The sequence below is a fragment of the Dendrobium catenatum genome, unplaced genomic scaffold, assembly GCF_001605985.2.
Source record: "Dendrobium catenatum unplaced genomic scaffold, ASM160598v2 fragScaff_scaffold_1400, whole genome shotgun sequence".
NCBI classification, from domain to species: Eukaryota; Viridiplantae; Streptophyta; class Magnoliopsida; order Asparagales; family Orchidaceae; genus Dendrobium; species Dendrobium catenatum.
In genome coordinates this window covers 202168-218747 of record NW_021319862.1, presented here as the reverse complement: position 1 = coordinate 218747, position 16580 = coordinate 202168, and the positions used below count along the sequence as shown (strand labels likewise).

Below are 16580 nucleotides of genomic sequence, written 5' to 3'. Positions count from 1 at the left end.
AACATATAATCATAACCTAAACTTTATTAATATAACAGTACACAACCCATACAAACAAGAATTGTATTAAATTTTTATTCGATAGGAGTCATGAGTTGATAAAAGGATGAGCTGGAAATATATCAACACAACCAAAACTTCATTAATATAGTAATAAACAACTCAAACAAACAAGAGTTGAATTCAATTTCTTAAATTTTAATTTGATTCATAGACTTTACATTTGATGCTTCTCAAACTTCTAACCTTCTTAGATAAACACATAAACATCATAGTGAAGATATTACAATATGCTTGATGATAGAATTCCATAACCAATATCAAAGCTCTATTATTTCCAATTCAAGGAACATCGATCTCAAATAGTGGAGATGCCCAAGATGGAATAGTCTAATGCATCAACCAGGAAATTTGCAATCAGGAAGCAAGTTATCAATTTAATGAAATATGAACATGGAATAATGAACTAAAAATAATCTTGTTTTGAGTGAGAAAAATAACAAAAACTTGCATCCTCTTTACCGAAGTTATCTTTTTTATCAATGACAAGTTCCACATCAAGCATTAGTACGGTGGCTTTGACATCTCCAATGACCGCAAAGCAAACATAGCTCAATAAGGCAACTTTATGAATTGGAAACATGGAGTATGATTGATAAATTTTTAGAACTCCAAATATTTGATGAACAAATTACAATTAAATATTAGTGAGTCTCTAGATAAATTGTTATTCATACATCATAAAATCAATATGATAGACAACCAACAAAAGAGAATTTGAATTTAATAAAAACAAATATCATGAAAATAATTGCATTATGATAAAAAAAATATATCTAACTTCATTACTATTTATACATTATGAAATGTAAAAGCAAAAACCCATAGCCTCCTAAATATGTTTCGACTAAAAAAATGTAGGATCATGCTTCTTTTAACCCATCACTATATTTAGGAATCAAAATCTAACATGAAATAAATAGAAGAATATTTTATCCACATACAGGCGAAAGAATTTGCTAGGCGTTTCTATATACAAATCATATAGGTTAACTAAATGTGTTACGTAAAGTACAATAAGCAAAATTTGAGGCAAAAAACCTCAGTTTCATGCTTTCGTATAGAAGGATTGAAGTTATACGTTGATTATCTACCAGTAATGAGTAATAAATCATCTAGCTTTAATTTTTGTACTAGAAAGTTGCTTTAAGAAGTAATAAAAAAGTCGTCCGAAATGAAACCTAAGTTAACCTGAGACGCTCTTATATATTGATTTGTTAGTTTAACATTAAAAAAAAATCTTGATTTTTTAATTTAACATTAAGCATTATAACTACTAAAATCTTATTTCACACTAAGGTAACTACTAAAGTCTCATTTGGGATCTTTTTTTTAAAAATTTTTTTTTTTTTAATTTTGAAATCTAATACAATAGCTTTCTTCATCGAAAATCAAAGCTGATGCACCTCACCCAACTATGTTTCTGATTGTTAGTTGGAATTTTAAGGCTCCACTTTTCTCTACGCCTATTCATGTTTTATTAGTTATCACTCTTATGGAGAATTGTAACACTCAAAAGATTCATAACAATTATATTCTCATCCATGTCGATGATGAGAACTTCCTTCGCTAACCAACTCATAGCCTCTTATGGCATCAACATCCTCCAACTAAGGCTTCATTTGGGAAGACCTTCTAAGTGCTTGTTAAAATAATTTTATAGTATAAAAATTAAATTTTTTGAAATACAAATTTGGATATGGATATAAAAACTCAAAAAACCTACGGATTGTTGTTTGAAGTATTAAGAATCAAAACATCAATGTATAAACATTCATCAATTTTGCAATTCAATTCTTATAGGTTAGGTTTTATTTGTGACAAATATATTGGTTTTTAATTTTTATAGCTACTTTTTAGTATTAAAATAATAGAAAATAATGATAAAAAAATTATTTCAAATGAAATCTTAGACTTTATTTAGAATATCAAATCAATAACCTTCCTATCCAATTCTTTGACTATTGTTCCCAACTAATGTATTCTTGTTGTAACTCCAAAAAATAAGTTCATTCAATGTTTAAGGCAAAGTGGCATGAAAAAGTTCATTGTCCTTCAAATTATTCCATAGAAATATTAATCCCTTCTTTCTTATCAGTTCCATAAGCCTTCATCATCATAATTTTATATCCTAATGAGATTTTCAATTACTTGTGCGATAACTATTTTCATCTATTGGACAATTTAAGTGCAACTAATTGTCAATTAAATTAAAATACATAGAGGCATTGATTGTAATTAAGAGAAATGAATTTGGGATATAACAACTTTTGCTAAATTTCTTTATTTTAGCAAGCTTTATAACCATATCGTACTACAAATTATACAACCATATAAGTAGGCTTAAGATTATATGGAGTTGCTCAAAATGATTTATAAAAATATGATTAATGCCTCAAGCAATATTAAGTAGAAATGAATGAACATAACAAAAATTGTTTGGAGATGTTATCAATTTTAACAAACTTCCACCAAGGCCAAAAGAATTAAATTGATAATAAAACACATATAACACCTTTATTGATGAGCCTCCAATGTAAAATTAATGAATCCTCTATAGAGGATAATTTCATATCTAATTAATTAATCTTTAAAGAGCAATAACAAATCACCACCAAGGCTAGATTAACAACTATACAAATGCTTATCCAAGCCCAACTAAATTCAACACAATTATTATCACCAACCGGGATAACATAATCTACTTATATTAATATAAGTCTGACTAACTTTAATTAAAAAAATAAATAAATAAACAAACAAACAAAAACTTGAAGAGCAACATGATCAAATTTATGGGGCAAAAATTTGGTGTAATAATAATAATAATAATAATGATGATGATGATGATGACAGTGAAAAGGATAATATAGTTAATCAATCTAAAAATATCCTAAAAGAAAATATTTCATATAAACACAAGAAAAAATATTGAATATTATAAGAGCAAATATGTCAAGCACAATAATATTATAACAAAATTATCATTGTCGGTCTTGTATGGTTTTAAGAATTTAAAAAATTTCACAATAGATTTAAGATGAAAAATATAATTAAAAAATTAAAAACGTACTCTAATACAACAGAATCACATATTCAATTAAAAGAACAAAAAAATCTGCACCTATGATATCAAACTCAAAAAGATAGAAATATTTTATTATTATAGAAAGACACCTTATAGTTATATGCTAAAATGGTCTCTGAAGTAATTTCTTGAGATATCCAGATAAAATACTTAAAAGCCTTTCATTCTCTTATATTGTATTAATTCTATGAATACCCAGACATAGCTATTTGAACAGGAATTCTACATCTCAAAATTATGATCAAATATCCTTCATTCAAAAACAAAAAGATTTGTGATTTTTATGATCTTGAGAAGCAATATAATTGAGTAAACATGGACTTTATTTGGTTGTTTCAAGGCATACGTGAATGATATTTTGAATTAATTCACTGTTGTACTCTTTTGTCATTTATTTGAATAAAATTTAATTTTGAAAAAAAAAAATATTTTGATATTATTAAGGAAATCTATTATCGAGCAGCAAATATGATAACATTAAATACTATAATATTTCCAAATCGCTGAAATTGTCAACATATTATAAATAATTCAGCACCTGGGTATTAATTACAATTAAATCAACAATGCTCATTAATATAATTCTACAAATATAATTCCAAAAATCTAATTATCTATCACTAAAAGTCAAATATCAGAAACACATATTCCAATTCTATCAAAATCTTCACGCAAATTTGAAATATCTGAAATCAACCTTTATATAGAGCGTGCGCAGCCGCAGGGTGAATAGCTCTTATTATGAAACTTCAAGATCTATGTAATGTTGAAAAACCATGTACCTTCCAGTGTTGTAAAGTGAAAGGAGGATCGGCCATGAGATGAATGTATTTGACATGCTCGGATTACATATTTGGGTCTATGGGCTTCTAATAAAAAAAATATTAATATAAAAGGGATATGGTGATTTGCTCTAAAGCTTCTTAATCAATCACAAAGAGAAAAACCCATATATAGCATCTACGCAAACTGATTGTGTATATGTTTCCTCAAAATTTATACATAAAGCTTTGGATTGCATACCACATCAAATGAATGATTAAAAGGAGCATACATCTCATATTTTGTATGTGTACATAGAATAGCATACATATAAAAATGAAACTAAAATAATAATGGGTATCATTTCTTTTAATTAAACGGAAATCATTATGACTACTGAATTTGATAGGTCTAAAAAGAATTCTAGCAGAGCCATTCTTTATTTACATATAATTTCCGGAAGATTAGAATGATAAAAAAACACTTAAAGATAAAGCCAACTTCATTTATCTTCTTAATTTTCCTTTCCTATCTCAAGAAAGGAGAAAACTCTAAATAGATGCTGACTTTGATATTTAGGAGAAGAAAAGAAAGGATTTCGGCAACTATCATTTGATTTATGGAAGAAGAAAAAAATGGAATAAATTTTGATAATATGTGTTTATTTGTTGGAGAAAAACGATTGAGAATTTCTTACTATTCTTGATTGCGGAGGGAAGAATCTCCAAGATCAGATGTTCTCCGTCTATAGGACCTTACGACATTTTATAGTCACAGAAGTCTATTTCACTTAGATAGTTAGACGAATGATCACTTACAGTTATTCAGAATGCCTATCGACTGCGATTGCAGCAAGCAGAAAAATGCATCTCTATTACGATTTCAATGAGCAGTAGATATCAGACGCGTAAACTGATACAGTGTGAATGCATATCTTGCATCCGATTGAGGATTCCCAAATTTATTCAGCGTAGAAACGAAGAGTCACGGATGGAGAATTGATGAAGAGGCAAGATCGAAAGCAGAATAGATTGATTCTTCTTATATAGCAGAGAAAGATTAAGAGAAATTAACTTGACAATTATGAAGGGAAACGTACATTCATTGATTGTAATTAAACGAAGTTTATAACTATTAAGAGAAATGAAGAGGCGTACGTCTCTTTGCATTTATTGGTTGTAATTAAGAAAAATGAAATATATGCATCCGTTTCAGAAAATTTTTTTTTTTTTGCATCCGCTCACAAACTACCTAATCTTCCAAATCCAAAGCACGTGGATGGCTGTAAGAATCATGGGAATATGAACAGTTTTGAAAAATGAAAGGTCATGATTTAAAAGCTAAAGAATGGGAATTATTATATGAAGAATCAAAGTGACGTAGGTTCGTTTGAGTTTTGGTATATATATATATATAGACAACAATTCCATTAACAATCTAAAGACTTTTCATGAATAGAAAATAGACTGGTTGCCATGAAGGCCACACATGGGACGGAGCAGAAGATGAGATGCCTGTCATTCCTCATAGTCAACCAGCGTCGAATTCGTGTTGCAAACGAGAGAAGGAATCGAGTGGGCAACAAAAACTAGAGAGAGCATCTACAAACCAAACCGAGAAGCAGCCAAACGCATAGAACTCAATTAAAACCCAAAACCAACCATTGAGATGGGGCTCCAATGAAAAAAAAAAAAACAACAACAAAACTTAGAATGAACACAATAGCCAAAACACTAGAGTTGACCATCCATCAAAACTCCAAAAAAGGACCACTACCCAAAGTCCCACAAAATAGAACTTGAATAACCAACAATCCAAACCAACCATGAATCATCAAGAAGGGAGGCAAGAAACCAGCAAAGATAGCATAGCCTTTTTAATTTTGAAAACAATAGTAGATGAGCTGCAACTCCTAGAGCATAATTTTCTGTCATTCCTCTCCTTCCAAATGAAACAAAGAGAGCATGAAATAATAAGATAGTGGAAATTTTTGCTAGGGCTCATAATAGTTTGAGAATCATCCACAAATTGAAACATCTCAAAAAAAAAAAAAAAGCAACATAGCCGATATAACCGAAAAGGAGAAATCACACTAAAAAAATGAGTGCGACTCTCTAGATTGGAGGAGCATAAAGAACAAAATGGGTCTATGACAATATTACACTTAAGCAAAATGTCATATATTTAAGCCCTTCCAACAATGCCATCCATGTAAAAGTAGAGAAATGAAATGTGTGCCTTTTATGCCATAAGAAATTATACCAAGAAACCTGAGGCAAGTCCATGAAGTAATCAAAAGAAAAAGTCCTAAAGGAAGGATTCCGCCCAGGCAGCCAGAGAATGTTAGGGAAAGAAGCCTCATCAAATGAAGTGTTGAGAATACGATTGAGAATAAGAGGCAAGTCTATTCAAATATAAAGATAGGGACAAAAGTAAATCAAATCAACTCAATAAATAACTCATTAGAAGATTTTCAAGAGCTACCAATTCAAACTTAAGATAATCTCATCTCATTAACTCACAAACCAGCTCATTAAAAAATATTAATATAAAATATATGAAAATTCAAAAATTGAAATATAAAAAGTACTAAAAATATCTAATATCATATAAGAATTAAAATACAAATTTAAACTCGAGTTCAAACTCATACTAAGGTTTCATTTTAGATAACTTTCTTTATTATTTTCTAAAACAAAATTTTAATTAAAAAATTCTTTAAAGCAATAAAAAAATAATATAAAAAAATTATCCCAAACAAAACTTAAATTAATTATGCTCAAACTCAAATTACTCAACTCAACTCATTTACACTTATTTTTTTAAAAAACATATGCTACTCTCTTTATAATTTCCCCACAAAAAAAAAAATAATAATAATAAAATCAATTTTAACATAATCCAACCACATATTTTCAAATTAAAAAATATTAAATTCTCTCTAGTTATTAAACCACCCAAACATAATAAAACCTACCGAAGTTTTGTCATTTACTTTTATTATTTTTAACACTAGACGTTACAATCTTGTTCATAAAGAAATTTAAACACAAACGTACATTCACAAGATCAAATTTCAAACTCAATCAAAACAATTCAATAGTCAAGTTCCCTATCACAAGATAGCTAAGTACAGTCATAAAATAGATCTTCAACGTCAACTAATTTAATTGATATAAAGTTTATCAGATGTTGCTAACAAATTTAAAAAAGAATCGCATTTACAATAAATTTGTGCTTAGTTACTCAAGCATTCCTCCAAAAAGTAAGAAATCTTAGGTGATCAAATGGGAAAATTAGTAGGTGCAGAGATCAAATATAGAGGTACGTCTGAACTCTAATAAAATGTTGACACGTTGAATTTATTTTTTTACTTCATATATTTAATGTGTACGCGAAATTTTAAGCAAAGCACAGTAAAAAAGCGTAAAAAAAAACAATCAAAACGCAACTAAAATGCAAGTAAAACGCAGGTAAAACACAGTCCAAGCGTAAAAAAAACGAAACAAAAGAGCAGTCAAAGCACAACTAAAGTGCAGGTAAAACACAGGTAAAACACACAAAAATGCGCAACCAAAGTGCACTATACGTGTCAAATTTTAAGTGGATATCCGGATGTATCTCTACAACCGATCTCCGCACCTAATAATTTTCCGATCAAATGGCAGACAACAACTTCAAAATTTGCTCCAAGGCTCAAATAAAAAAGCTAAAGCTACTGCATATGGGGATTAAAACAAACATAACAGGTCTCCTTCAATAGCGCAGATACTCAAGTTTAAAACAGTAAGCACAGTTTAGCTAGTTATGAGAAATAGTTTAAATAGGCTCAAGAAATCTCAACCATTTAGGGGAAAACAATGGAAAACTGGGTCTCCCGCCACGTTAGATAAAAGCATGCACGATAGGTGCCCTCGGACGAGGACACCGCGGCCGTAATTTTTTTATTCCCCACCACGCCAGAGAAAGGAGTGCATGAGTTTTCGGGCACCAGTTTAAAATAAGCAATTTTATATTTGACCTCACCCCGCCGTAGGCGTCGTACCGGGTTCCATTCTCGCCACGCTAGAGAAAAGCGTGCATGAGTTGGTTTTCTGGTCCGCCACTAACATCAAAAACGGAGTTTTGAGTACCCGTTCCGTTGCATGCTTCACAATGAATTTCCTCCTATCACGCTAGAGAAAAGCGTGCAAAGGTGGTCGTTCACCGCGTTGCAAGCGCCGGGAATGGGTTTTCAAAGTTTAGGGTGAAGGGGTTATACCTTAGCTTTCTATCGAGGTGGTGTTGGCACGCAAGTCGAGGCGGGAGAATCATTTAATTTTTTATTAATTATAAATTAATCATAATTAGTTATATATAATAGATATAACTGATTACATTTAATTTAAAATTAATTTCAAGTAAATGATATCTAATTTATAATTAATTATACTACTATATAAAAGTGGTTTGGGATTTCACTCATAGCAAATCTTGATCATTCATCTATAAATTTTAAATTAATCTACACCGTTCATTTCTGACTCTTCAAATTCCCTTATTTATCACTTCTTATAAAACATTTATTTATTCATTTATTTACTACGATTATTTTAAAATAAATATCTATAATACTACTATAAAAGAGAATCTTCATGCCGTTTCAATTTCCTCCGTCAAAACTAATTAAGCATTTAATCAGTTTCTTAATATTAAGATTTCGTAAGCATTCAATTATGCCTGATTCTTATCTGCTACCTAATATCCTTTATTTCTTTACCTATTCACGCCAAAGATGAGACATTGGGCTCCTCATCTTCCCCTATTCTTCTCCTCAGTCTTGGCTTTTCATTTCTTCGCGCAAAATGTGAGGTGTCGGGGCTCCTCCTCTTTCCCATTCTTAATCCCCTATTCTTCTCCTCCGTCTTGGCTTTTCATTTCTTCGTGCAAAATGTGAGGCGTCGGGGCTCCTCCTCTTTCCCATTCTTAATACTAGACGGCGTTACCTTCCGGCTATTCATTTCTTCATAGAAAAGATGAGGAATCAGGCTCCTCTTTTTCTCCTGCGAAACACGGCTAATTTGAATTTTGCAACCTTTCATTTCTCAAAGCTGAAATGAAACTTTTCAGGTAGCAATAGAATTTAAATGAGCTACCACTTTTGAATTGAAAAGAATTACGTTTCTATTCCACTTTGACAGCCAAACCTTTCGTAGTCCAAAACCTTCACGCTTCGTATTCGATGCCGCAGGTGATGCTCAATAACTATTATAAGACGGTTTATAGTTTCCACTGCTACCACTGGTTTAGTTGGCGGCATAGTCAGGAACGCGAAAGTAAAGGACTCGGAGGAACATAAGGAGATGACGAAGAGCAGGACATGAGCGTGACAGTTTCCCTCTTAGCCGAAACTGGCTGCACCCTCCGTGTATTTGGCGACACCCCTTCGTCGCTCCCCGCCGATCCTCACAAATTCGTTTGCCATATCGACCGCCTCTCCTCAGCCGAAGACCCTATATTGTCTCTCGCTTCTTCTCTTGCTTCTCCTCCTACATCCAAAGCCCTCAAAACTTCCGCAAGTTCCAATACCTTCGCTGCTCAAGTTTATATACTCCCCAATCTTTGGGTTTCATTATTTTTTTTGTTTTTTGTTTTGTTTTTTTTTAATTCTTTTGCGTATAGGGTTTTGATACCCGTGAGCCATGATAGAGGCTCTTCTCGTGGGGAGAGCCACGGGTGCTTTTACTGGCGGCTCCGATCCAGTCACAGATGCTGAATCTGCTGCTCGTGAAATTGCCCGAGCATTTCAATGCCGATGCAGCATGTGTAGGTCGTTCGTTGAAGGATGACATTGCGAGGTTCTTTCTGCTACGATCACTCTATTTCCTTGATTCCGGGTCTTTAATTTGCCGAAAAGCTTATGGAGGTTCTTTCTATTTCCCCTCCCGGGCTTAAGAAGGAGCTAATCGGTTCGCTTCCGGAGATTATTGGTGACAAATGCCATTCCACGGTCTTCAAGAAGATGCTCCTGGAAGATTCAAACGTCATTGCTCCCGTGCTCGATTCTTTTACTGCTCTGAATTTGGATGAGCAGCTGCAGGAACAGGTTCATACTTTGTTATTCATGATTTATTTTAAAGATGTTTACTTCTACTGGTGTGAAAACCGGAGCAAACGTGCACAGGCAGAAAACATAGAAGAAGAACAGGGAAAAGAAGAAGAAAAGAACAGGAAGAGAATAGGTGAAAAGTTGTAAATATCAGTATTCAATTCTAAAAGGTCTCTTCTCTCAACCAATACATAAGTAATACTCTAATAAATGGAATATGAAAAAAGAAATATTAAGCTGAGCTGGCCATGACTTGGCAGAAAAGTAATAACTAACTAAAGCTGCAGGGGGTGGAGGCCTTGGTTATGCAATGATGGCGTTGGGAGATGCCCCGGTACTATGATACGCCACATCAGGTCTCCCCGTCCGTGGGAGATTCCTCACCTGAGGAAATAGATTGGATCATACATATGCATTATCGTTGATTCGCCGAACAATGGGTATAGGCCCAATCTTCCTGGGACTGAGCTTTGAATAAGTACCAGGTGTAAACCTCTCCTTGCGAAGATGCACCATTACTAGATCACATGGATTGAAGATCTTTTCACATCGGCTGAGATCTGCTTGCTATTTGTATGTGCAATTTGTGGCTCTAGCTTGTCCCGTATGCCTTGCAGCATTTTAGTGTAGGCTTCGGTAGTATCGGCTGCTACCCTGCTCTTGCACTACGGCAGAACTTCTATATCTACCAAGTGATTAGGACACTTAGTATATACAATGCTGAACGAGCATTATCCAGTGGACCGGTTCGTCATGGCATTGTATGCGAATTCAGCTTGGCCAAGGTAGTCGTCCCATTGCTTCGGATGCTCATAAGCCAAACAACGCAGCATATTACCTAAGGTGAGGTTCACGACTTCCTTCTGGCCATCCGTCTGCGGATGATAAGCGAAACTAAGTTTGATTTCGGTTTGGAGCCTCTTCCATAATTCTCGCCAGAAATGGCTAACGAATTTCACATCGCAATCCGACGTAATGCTGCGGGGGATACCATGTAGGCGAACAATTTCTTTGAAGAAGAGGATGGCGACGTTGAGGGCATCGAACGTCTTCTTACATGCTAGGAAATGAGCCATCTTGGAGAAGCGGTCAACGACGACCATAATCGAATCAGCGCCATATTTGGTTCTCGGCAAGCCTAATATAAAATCCATACTTACATCTTCCCATATTAAGTTCGGGACTAGTAACGGTGTATAACATCCAATATTTTGGGCATTCCCTTTATACAATTGACATATAGGACACCTCTCCACGAACCGTGTGGCATCACGGTGAAGATGAGGCTAATAGAATCGGCTTTGCATTTGTTCCAGCGTTTTTGTTCTGCCTACATGTGCTGCTAAGGCCCCGCTGTGCAATTCTTTGATAAAATGCTCTCGCCAGGAAGAAGCTGGTATACACAATTGATTGTCCTTGAATAGGAAATTGTGTCTAATAGAAAAATCAGTAGTCGATATAGGCGGGCTGTTTGTCAAATTGTTCCAGGCTTCAGAGAAGTCGTGGTCCATAGCATATAATTATTGCAAGGCTTCCAATACGAGAGTATCAACCTGTGCTTTGTGATCAGTGTCGTGCGACGACTGAGGGCGTTGGCAACGCGATTTTGGGTACCGAATTTGTGTCTAAGTACAAAACTGAAATGTTGTAGAAATGTTAGCCATCTCGCATGCATCTTGTTCATAGTCTTTTGACTATTGATAAATTGGAGAGCATGGTTGTCGCTGCACAAGACAAAGTCTTGGTGTAAAAGATAGTGCTCCCACTGTTTTAAAGCATGAGCGACTGCATATAGCTCTTGCTCGTATGCCAACCAGTTTTGACGAATCGGGCTGAGTTTTTCGCAGAAAAACTCAGGAGGCCTGTCCTCTTGTGAGAGAACAGTGCTAACACCCACTGATGATGCGTTCATGTCGACATGGAAAGGCTTTTTGAAATCCGGGATGGCCAGTACTGGAGTCGTCATCAGAGCAGTTTTGAGGGTGCTGAAACTTCGTTCCTGGTCAGATGTCTACCGCAGAGACTTCTCTTTGATGAAATCGGTGATCGGTGCGATGATGATACTAAAACCCCGGATGAAACGGTGATAAAAATTGGCTAGGCCAATAAAACTGCGAACCTCAGCCATAGAGCGAGGGGTTGGCCAATCTGTAATAGAACGGATCTTCTGAGGGTCCATATGCACACCCTGGCTAGATATGATAAAGCCCAGAAAGTGGACTGTACTCGTGGAAAACTCACACTTAGTTAAATTAATATAGAGCTTGTGCTCTCTTAAAATTTCAAGAATTTGAGAAAGGTGGGTGTGATGATCTTCTAGCGAGCGGCTAAAAAAGGATGTCATCCAAAATAAACGACACAGTACCTCCCAAGAGCAGGACTGAGGATCTCATTCATGAGCCACATGAACATCGCAGGAGCATTGCAGAGTCTGAATGGCATTATCCGCCACTCGAATAATCGATCTCTAGTCTTGAATGTTGTTTTCCATTCGTCCCCGGGATGAATGCGGATCTGGTGATACCCGCTCCTAAGATCCAGCTTCAAAAACAGGGTAGCGCCTGCGAGCTTATCCAACATATCTTCGAGACGAGGCACCGAAAAGCGGCATTTTGTAGTGATCTTGTTGATAGCTCGACTATCAACACACATACGCCAACTACCATCCTTCTTTGGTACGAGTAGCGCCGGGACAACACATGGACTGAGACTGGGTTGAATCAACTGTTTTTGGAGCAGCTCTTCCACGATGCCTCATAGTATCTCGTGTTCTCGGGGGCTCATTTTATAGTGTAACAGATTCAGAAGATTGGCACCCGACTAGAGGTCAATGTGGTGCTGCAGATTTCATAACGGAGGAAGCTCGTTTGGTAGTGCAGCGGGCCATACTTCCTTGTAGCACTGAAGGATATCTCGGACGGTAGTTGGAATTTTTGCCCCCCCCCCCTCATCCGCATGGTTGGTTGATGCAACCAATGCTAGCATCCACGATGATTCCTTCCAGGAATTTATAAGACTCTGGCAAGTGACAACAAACATGGTTGATTTGTCAGGCAACTCCTTATCACCATCACTAGTGGAACAGGGTAGGAGCCGAATTTTGCGCTGCTTCCATTCGAAATTATATGTATTTTCATGTCCATCATGTATTGCTCCCACGTCGAATTGCCATGGACGTCCCAATATTAAGTGGCAAATGTCCATATCCAGAACATCACATAAAACTTCACATACGTAGCTTTTGCCGATTGAAAAAGTCACTCGACACATTTCGGACACAGCTATCTCCATGCCTTTCTTCACACAACTTATCTTGTAGGGATGGGGATTGCGCGTCGTTTTGAGGTGAAGCTTCTACACCACCGACCGAGAAATGATATTCTCGGTGCATCCACTGTTGATGAGTAAATCACAGACATTGCCACCAATGGTGCAGCGGGTACGGAAAATGGCATGCCTTTGAGACGTACCCGTCTGGCGAGGCACTATTAGGAGCTTTTCCATGACACAAGCGATTGTCTCACCCTCATCGGCTTGGAGATCCTCAAAATCTTGCTCATTCACCTGCTCGGCATTATGGTCTTCATCGCCTTGTTCCCCTTCAAGCAGCTGCACTTGTTGCCGATTCGGAAAGTCATTGGACTTGTGTCCTGGTTGGAAGCAACGATCTCATTTCAAAGTTACCTGTTTCGCATGGGATTATTATCCCGTGTGGGAGTCCTTTGGCGGTTGAGAAGAGGAGGCTTAGGCTCAGCGCCTAGGATCCCAGGTCCTCCCATTGCTGGCGTTGGAGCCTTGTTTCCGCCAACTGTAGGTGATTTGTTCACATCCCCGCTAGGCTCCGCAGTGTATCGCCGAGCAATGCTACTTCTTGGATGGCGATTAATTTGAATCTCAGCTTTGAGGGAGTAATTGACCGCTTGTGAAAGGGTCCAAACTGAGTTCAGTTTAAGTTTATCTTGTATAGCTTCCTTAAGGCCTCCGATGTATCATGCCACCAGCTGTGTCTCAGATGCATTCAAATTATTCCGGGCACTCAAGCGGTAAAATTCCTCCGTGTATTCGCTGACAGTCCGAGTACCTTGAGTGCAGTGTTGGTATTGAACATGCAACATCTACTCGAAATCGGTGGGTAAGAAATGTCCCCTCAACAACCGCTTCATCCAATACCAACTAAAGATGTTTCCTTTTCCCTCTCGCCGTCTGGACTGTAGGAGTTGCATCCACCACGCCCCTGCTCCGCCTTTGAGACGACACGTGACGTACTTGACTTGCTTCTCCGGTGCTATCTCCATGTAATTAAAGAATGCTTCGACAGCACGCTCCCAATCCAAATAGTCTTCGATGTGCAAGCGCCCATCGAAGAAGGGAATGTCGAGTTTGATGCGGAATTCTCCAGGTTGTCGCTGCTGTGTGGGATATCGGCGAGGCTGTTCATAATAATTTGGTCTATCTTCCTCCGTCGAGTCAGTTACTTCCAATTGGGGTTGTACGCCTTCCTCATCGTCTAAGTCTGATACAACCAGAACAGTGGTGTGTGACCGTCGGCCATGATGCGGACGCAGTATCGGTGTGGTTGCTGGCACAATTGGTCTCCCCATTGCCGCGAGTGGTTGATTCGTCCTCAGGGATCGAATCTCGATCCTCATTTCCGCTGAGAACCGAAAGAACTCTGTGGTGAGAGCTTCCATCTGGTGAGCCATGCTGTCCTAGGCCATCCATAAGGCCTCCAGGCTTCAGTCCTCATAAACCACATTTCGTTTGCTTCCTTCTACCATGGGATTTGTAGCCGAGCTCTGATACCAATTGGTATGAAAACCTGAGCAAACCTGCACAGGCAGAAAACAGAGAAGAAGAATCGGGAAAAGAAGAAGAACATAACAGGAAGAGAATATGTGAAAAGTTGTAAATATCAGTATTCAATTCTAAAAGGTCTCTTCTCCCAACCAATACATAAGTAATACTCTAATAAACGGAATATGGAAAAAGAAATATTAAGCTGAGCTGGCCACTACTTGGCAGAAAAGTAATAACTAACTAAAGCTGCAGGGGGTGGAGGCCTTGGTTATGCAATGATGGCGTTGGGAGATGTCCCAGTACCATGATACGCCACATCAGCTAATGTGTACATTCTATTAAATTTAAAATTTATATATTTAATTTAAGGTCGTAACAATAGCTTTGTCCCGCATTAGAACTGTGGATGGGGAGCACATTCCTCATTTGCTTAGATTTTTATTACTTTCTACAACACCTGCAAATGCTCGGAGGATGATATCACAAATTCATGGCCAGTTGAAATTCATTGGTGTGATGGATTCTTACTCTGTCAGAAACAAGAAGCTCGAAGGAATAATTTCATCTCAAAGCACCGAGGATTCAATCCTTGATGCCTTGAGATCAAGTCTAAGGTTCAAAAATATAACTAATTCAGGTCGTTTATTGTTTTCTTATCCCAGCTATTTTTTGTTTCTCTTTGCTGAAGATATCTGCACTTGGTTAACTTCAGATTTTATGTGAGGCTGTTTTGAAAGTGCTAAAGTCTATAGAGCAACCACACGGCCATAAGGTCATAGATTTATGATTTCTTATGCTCATACACAAAAATGGAGGGTCCTTACAGAAAGATGCTCAGAAAATATTAAAGAAAAATATAGTAGATGGTTGCTTTTGTGAAGCTATGTTTGATCAATGTATTGCTGGGAACCAGGAGTTGGTAAAGGTGAGATATGCACTGATAAAAAACTTGCGGTGAGATTACTTAAGTTTTTCTTGTACTGTGAATTTCAAGACCTGAGGTCTCTCATCTTATGTTTCCAGAACTATTTCCCATCATTTGTTTCTCTTTATGAGTACCTACCTACTTGTAAAGAAAAGCAAGCAATAAATTTCGTCATTCACCTGTACAAATTACTATTTGTGGAGTTCAAAGATACGTACTCTAGGCAAGAAGTAAATTGTGTGAAAATTGGATTTTTAAATTAATTACTAAATTAATCATAAAAAATGTGTAAAGACATGTTGTCGATGTAATAAAAAATACTGAAAATCCTAATTTTTAGGATAAGTATTATTCCAATTTTAGTCATGTATTATTATTAGGCGGGTTTTGTGATTTGCAAGATTATATTTGTTCGAGTTATCTAACTGATCTCCACCAGAATAACTAGCTTTGCTTTAGAGTGGGGAAGCTTTGAGTAGATTATAGTCTGTAAAGATGCTTCTATAATTTTTCATCTCTTTCATTGTAGCTCTAAAGAGGGTTAAAGAGAGATTCTTTGTCGGCTATAAATGTTAGTATTTTGATAAGTAATGATCAATTTTCATATTAATATTCTTTTTTATTTTATAATATTTTTTCATTATTTTTTAAAGTCCTTTTAACGTGCACAACGTGCACGTGCATTTAAACTAGATAATTTGCCATGTTAAAAGTATGAATAGTTATTTATATTAATATATTTTATATATTAATAGTATTGTCAATTGGCTTAGACTTCATCTCACAAGGAATTCATAATATGATCATCTTGTTTAAAGTTCTTATATTGATCACACAAATAATCTTTATAATGGGTGACT

General features: G+C 36.1%; 1 protein-coding gene across 1 annotated transcript; it reads right to left on the bottom strand.

The window, feature by feature from the left end:
• Nucleotides 1-12845: 12845 nt before the first annotated feature.
• On the bottom strand, nt 12846-13289 carry LOC110106910. Its single transcript, XM_020836994.1, has one exon. The coding sequence runs from the start codon at nt 13287-13289 to the stop codon at nt 12846-12848; it is 444 nt and encodes a 147-aa protein (XP_020692653.1).
• Nucleotides 13290-16580: the final 3291 nt, after the last annotated feature.

Bases quoted from the DNA above. Each gene is read 5' to 3' on its own strand.
- LOC110106910 (XM_020836994.1), bottom strand. From the start codon at position 13,289: ATGGAGATAGCTGTGTCCGAAATGTGTCGAGTGACTTTTTCAATCGGC.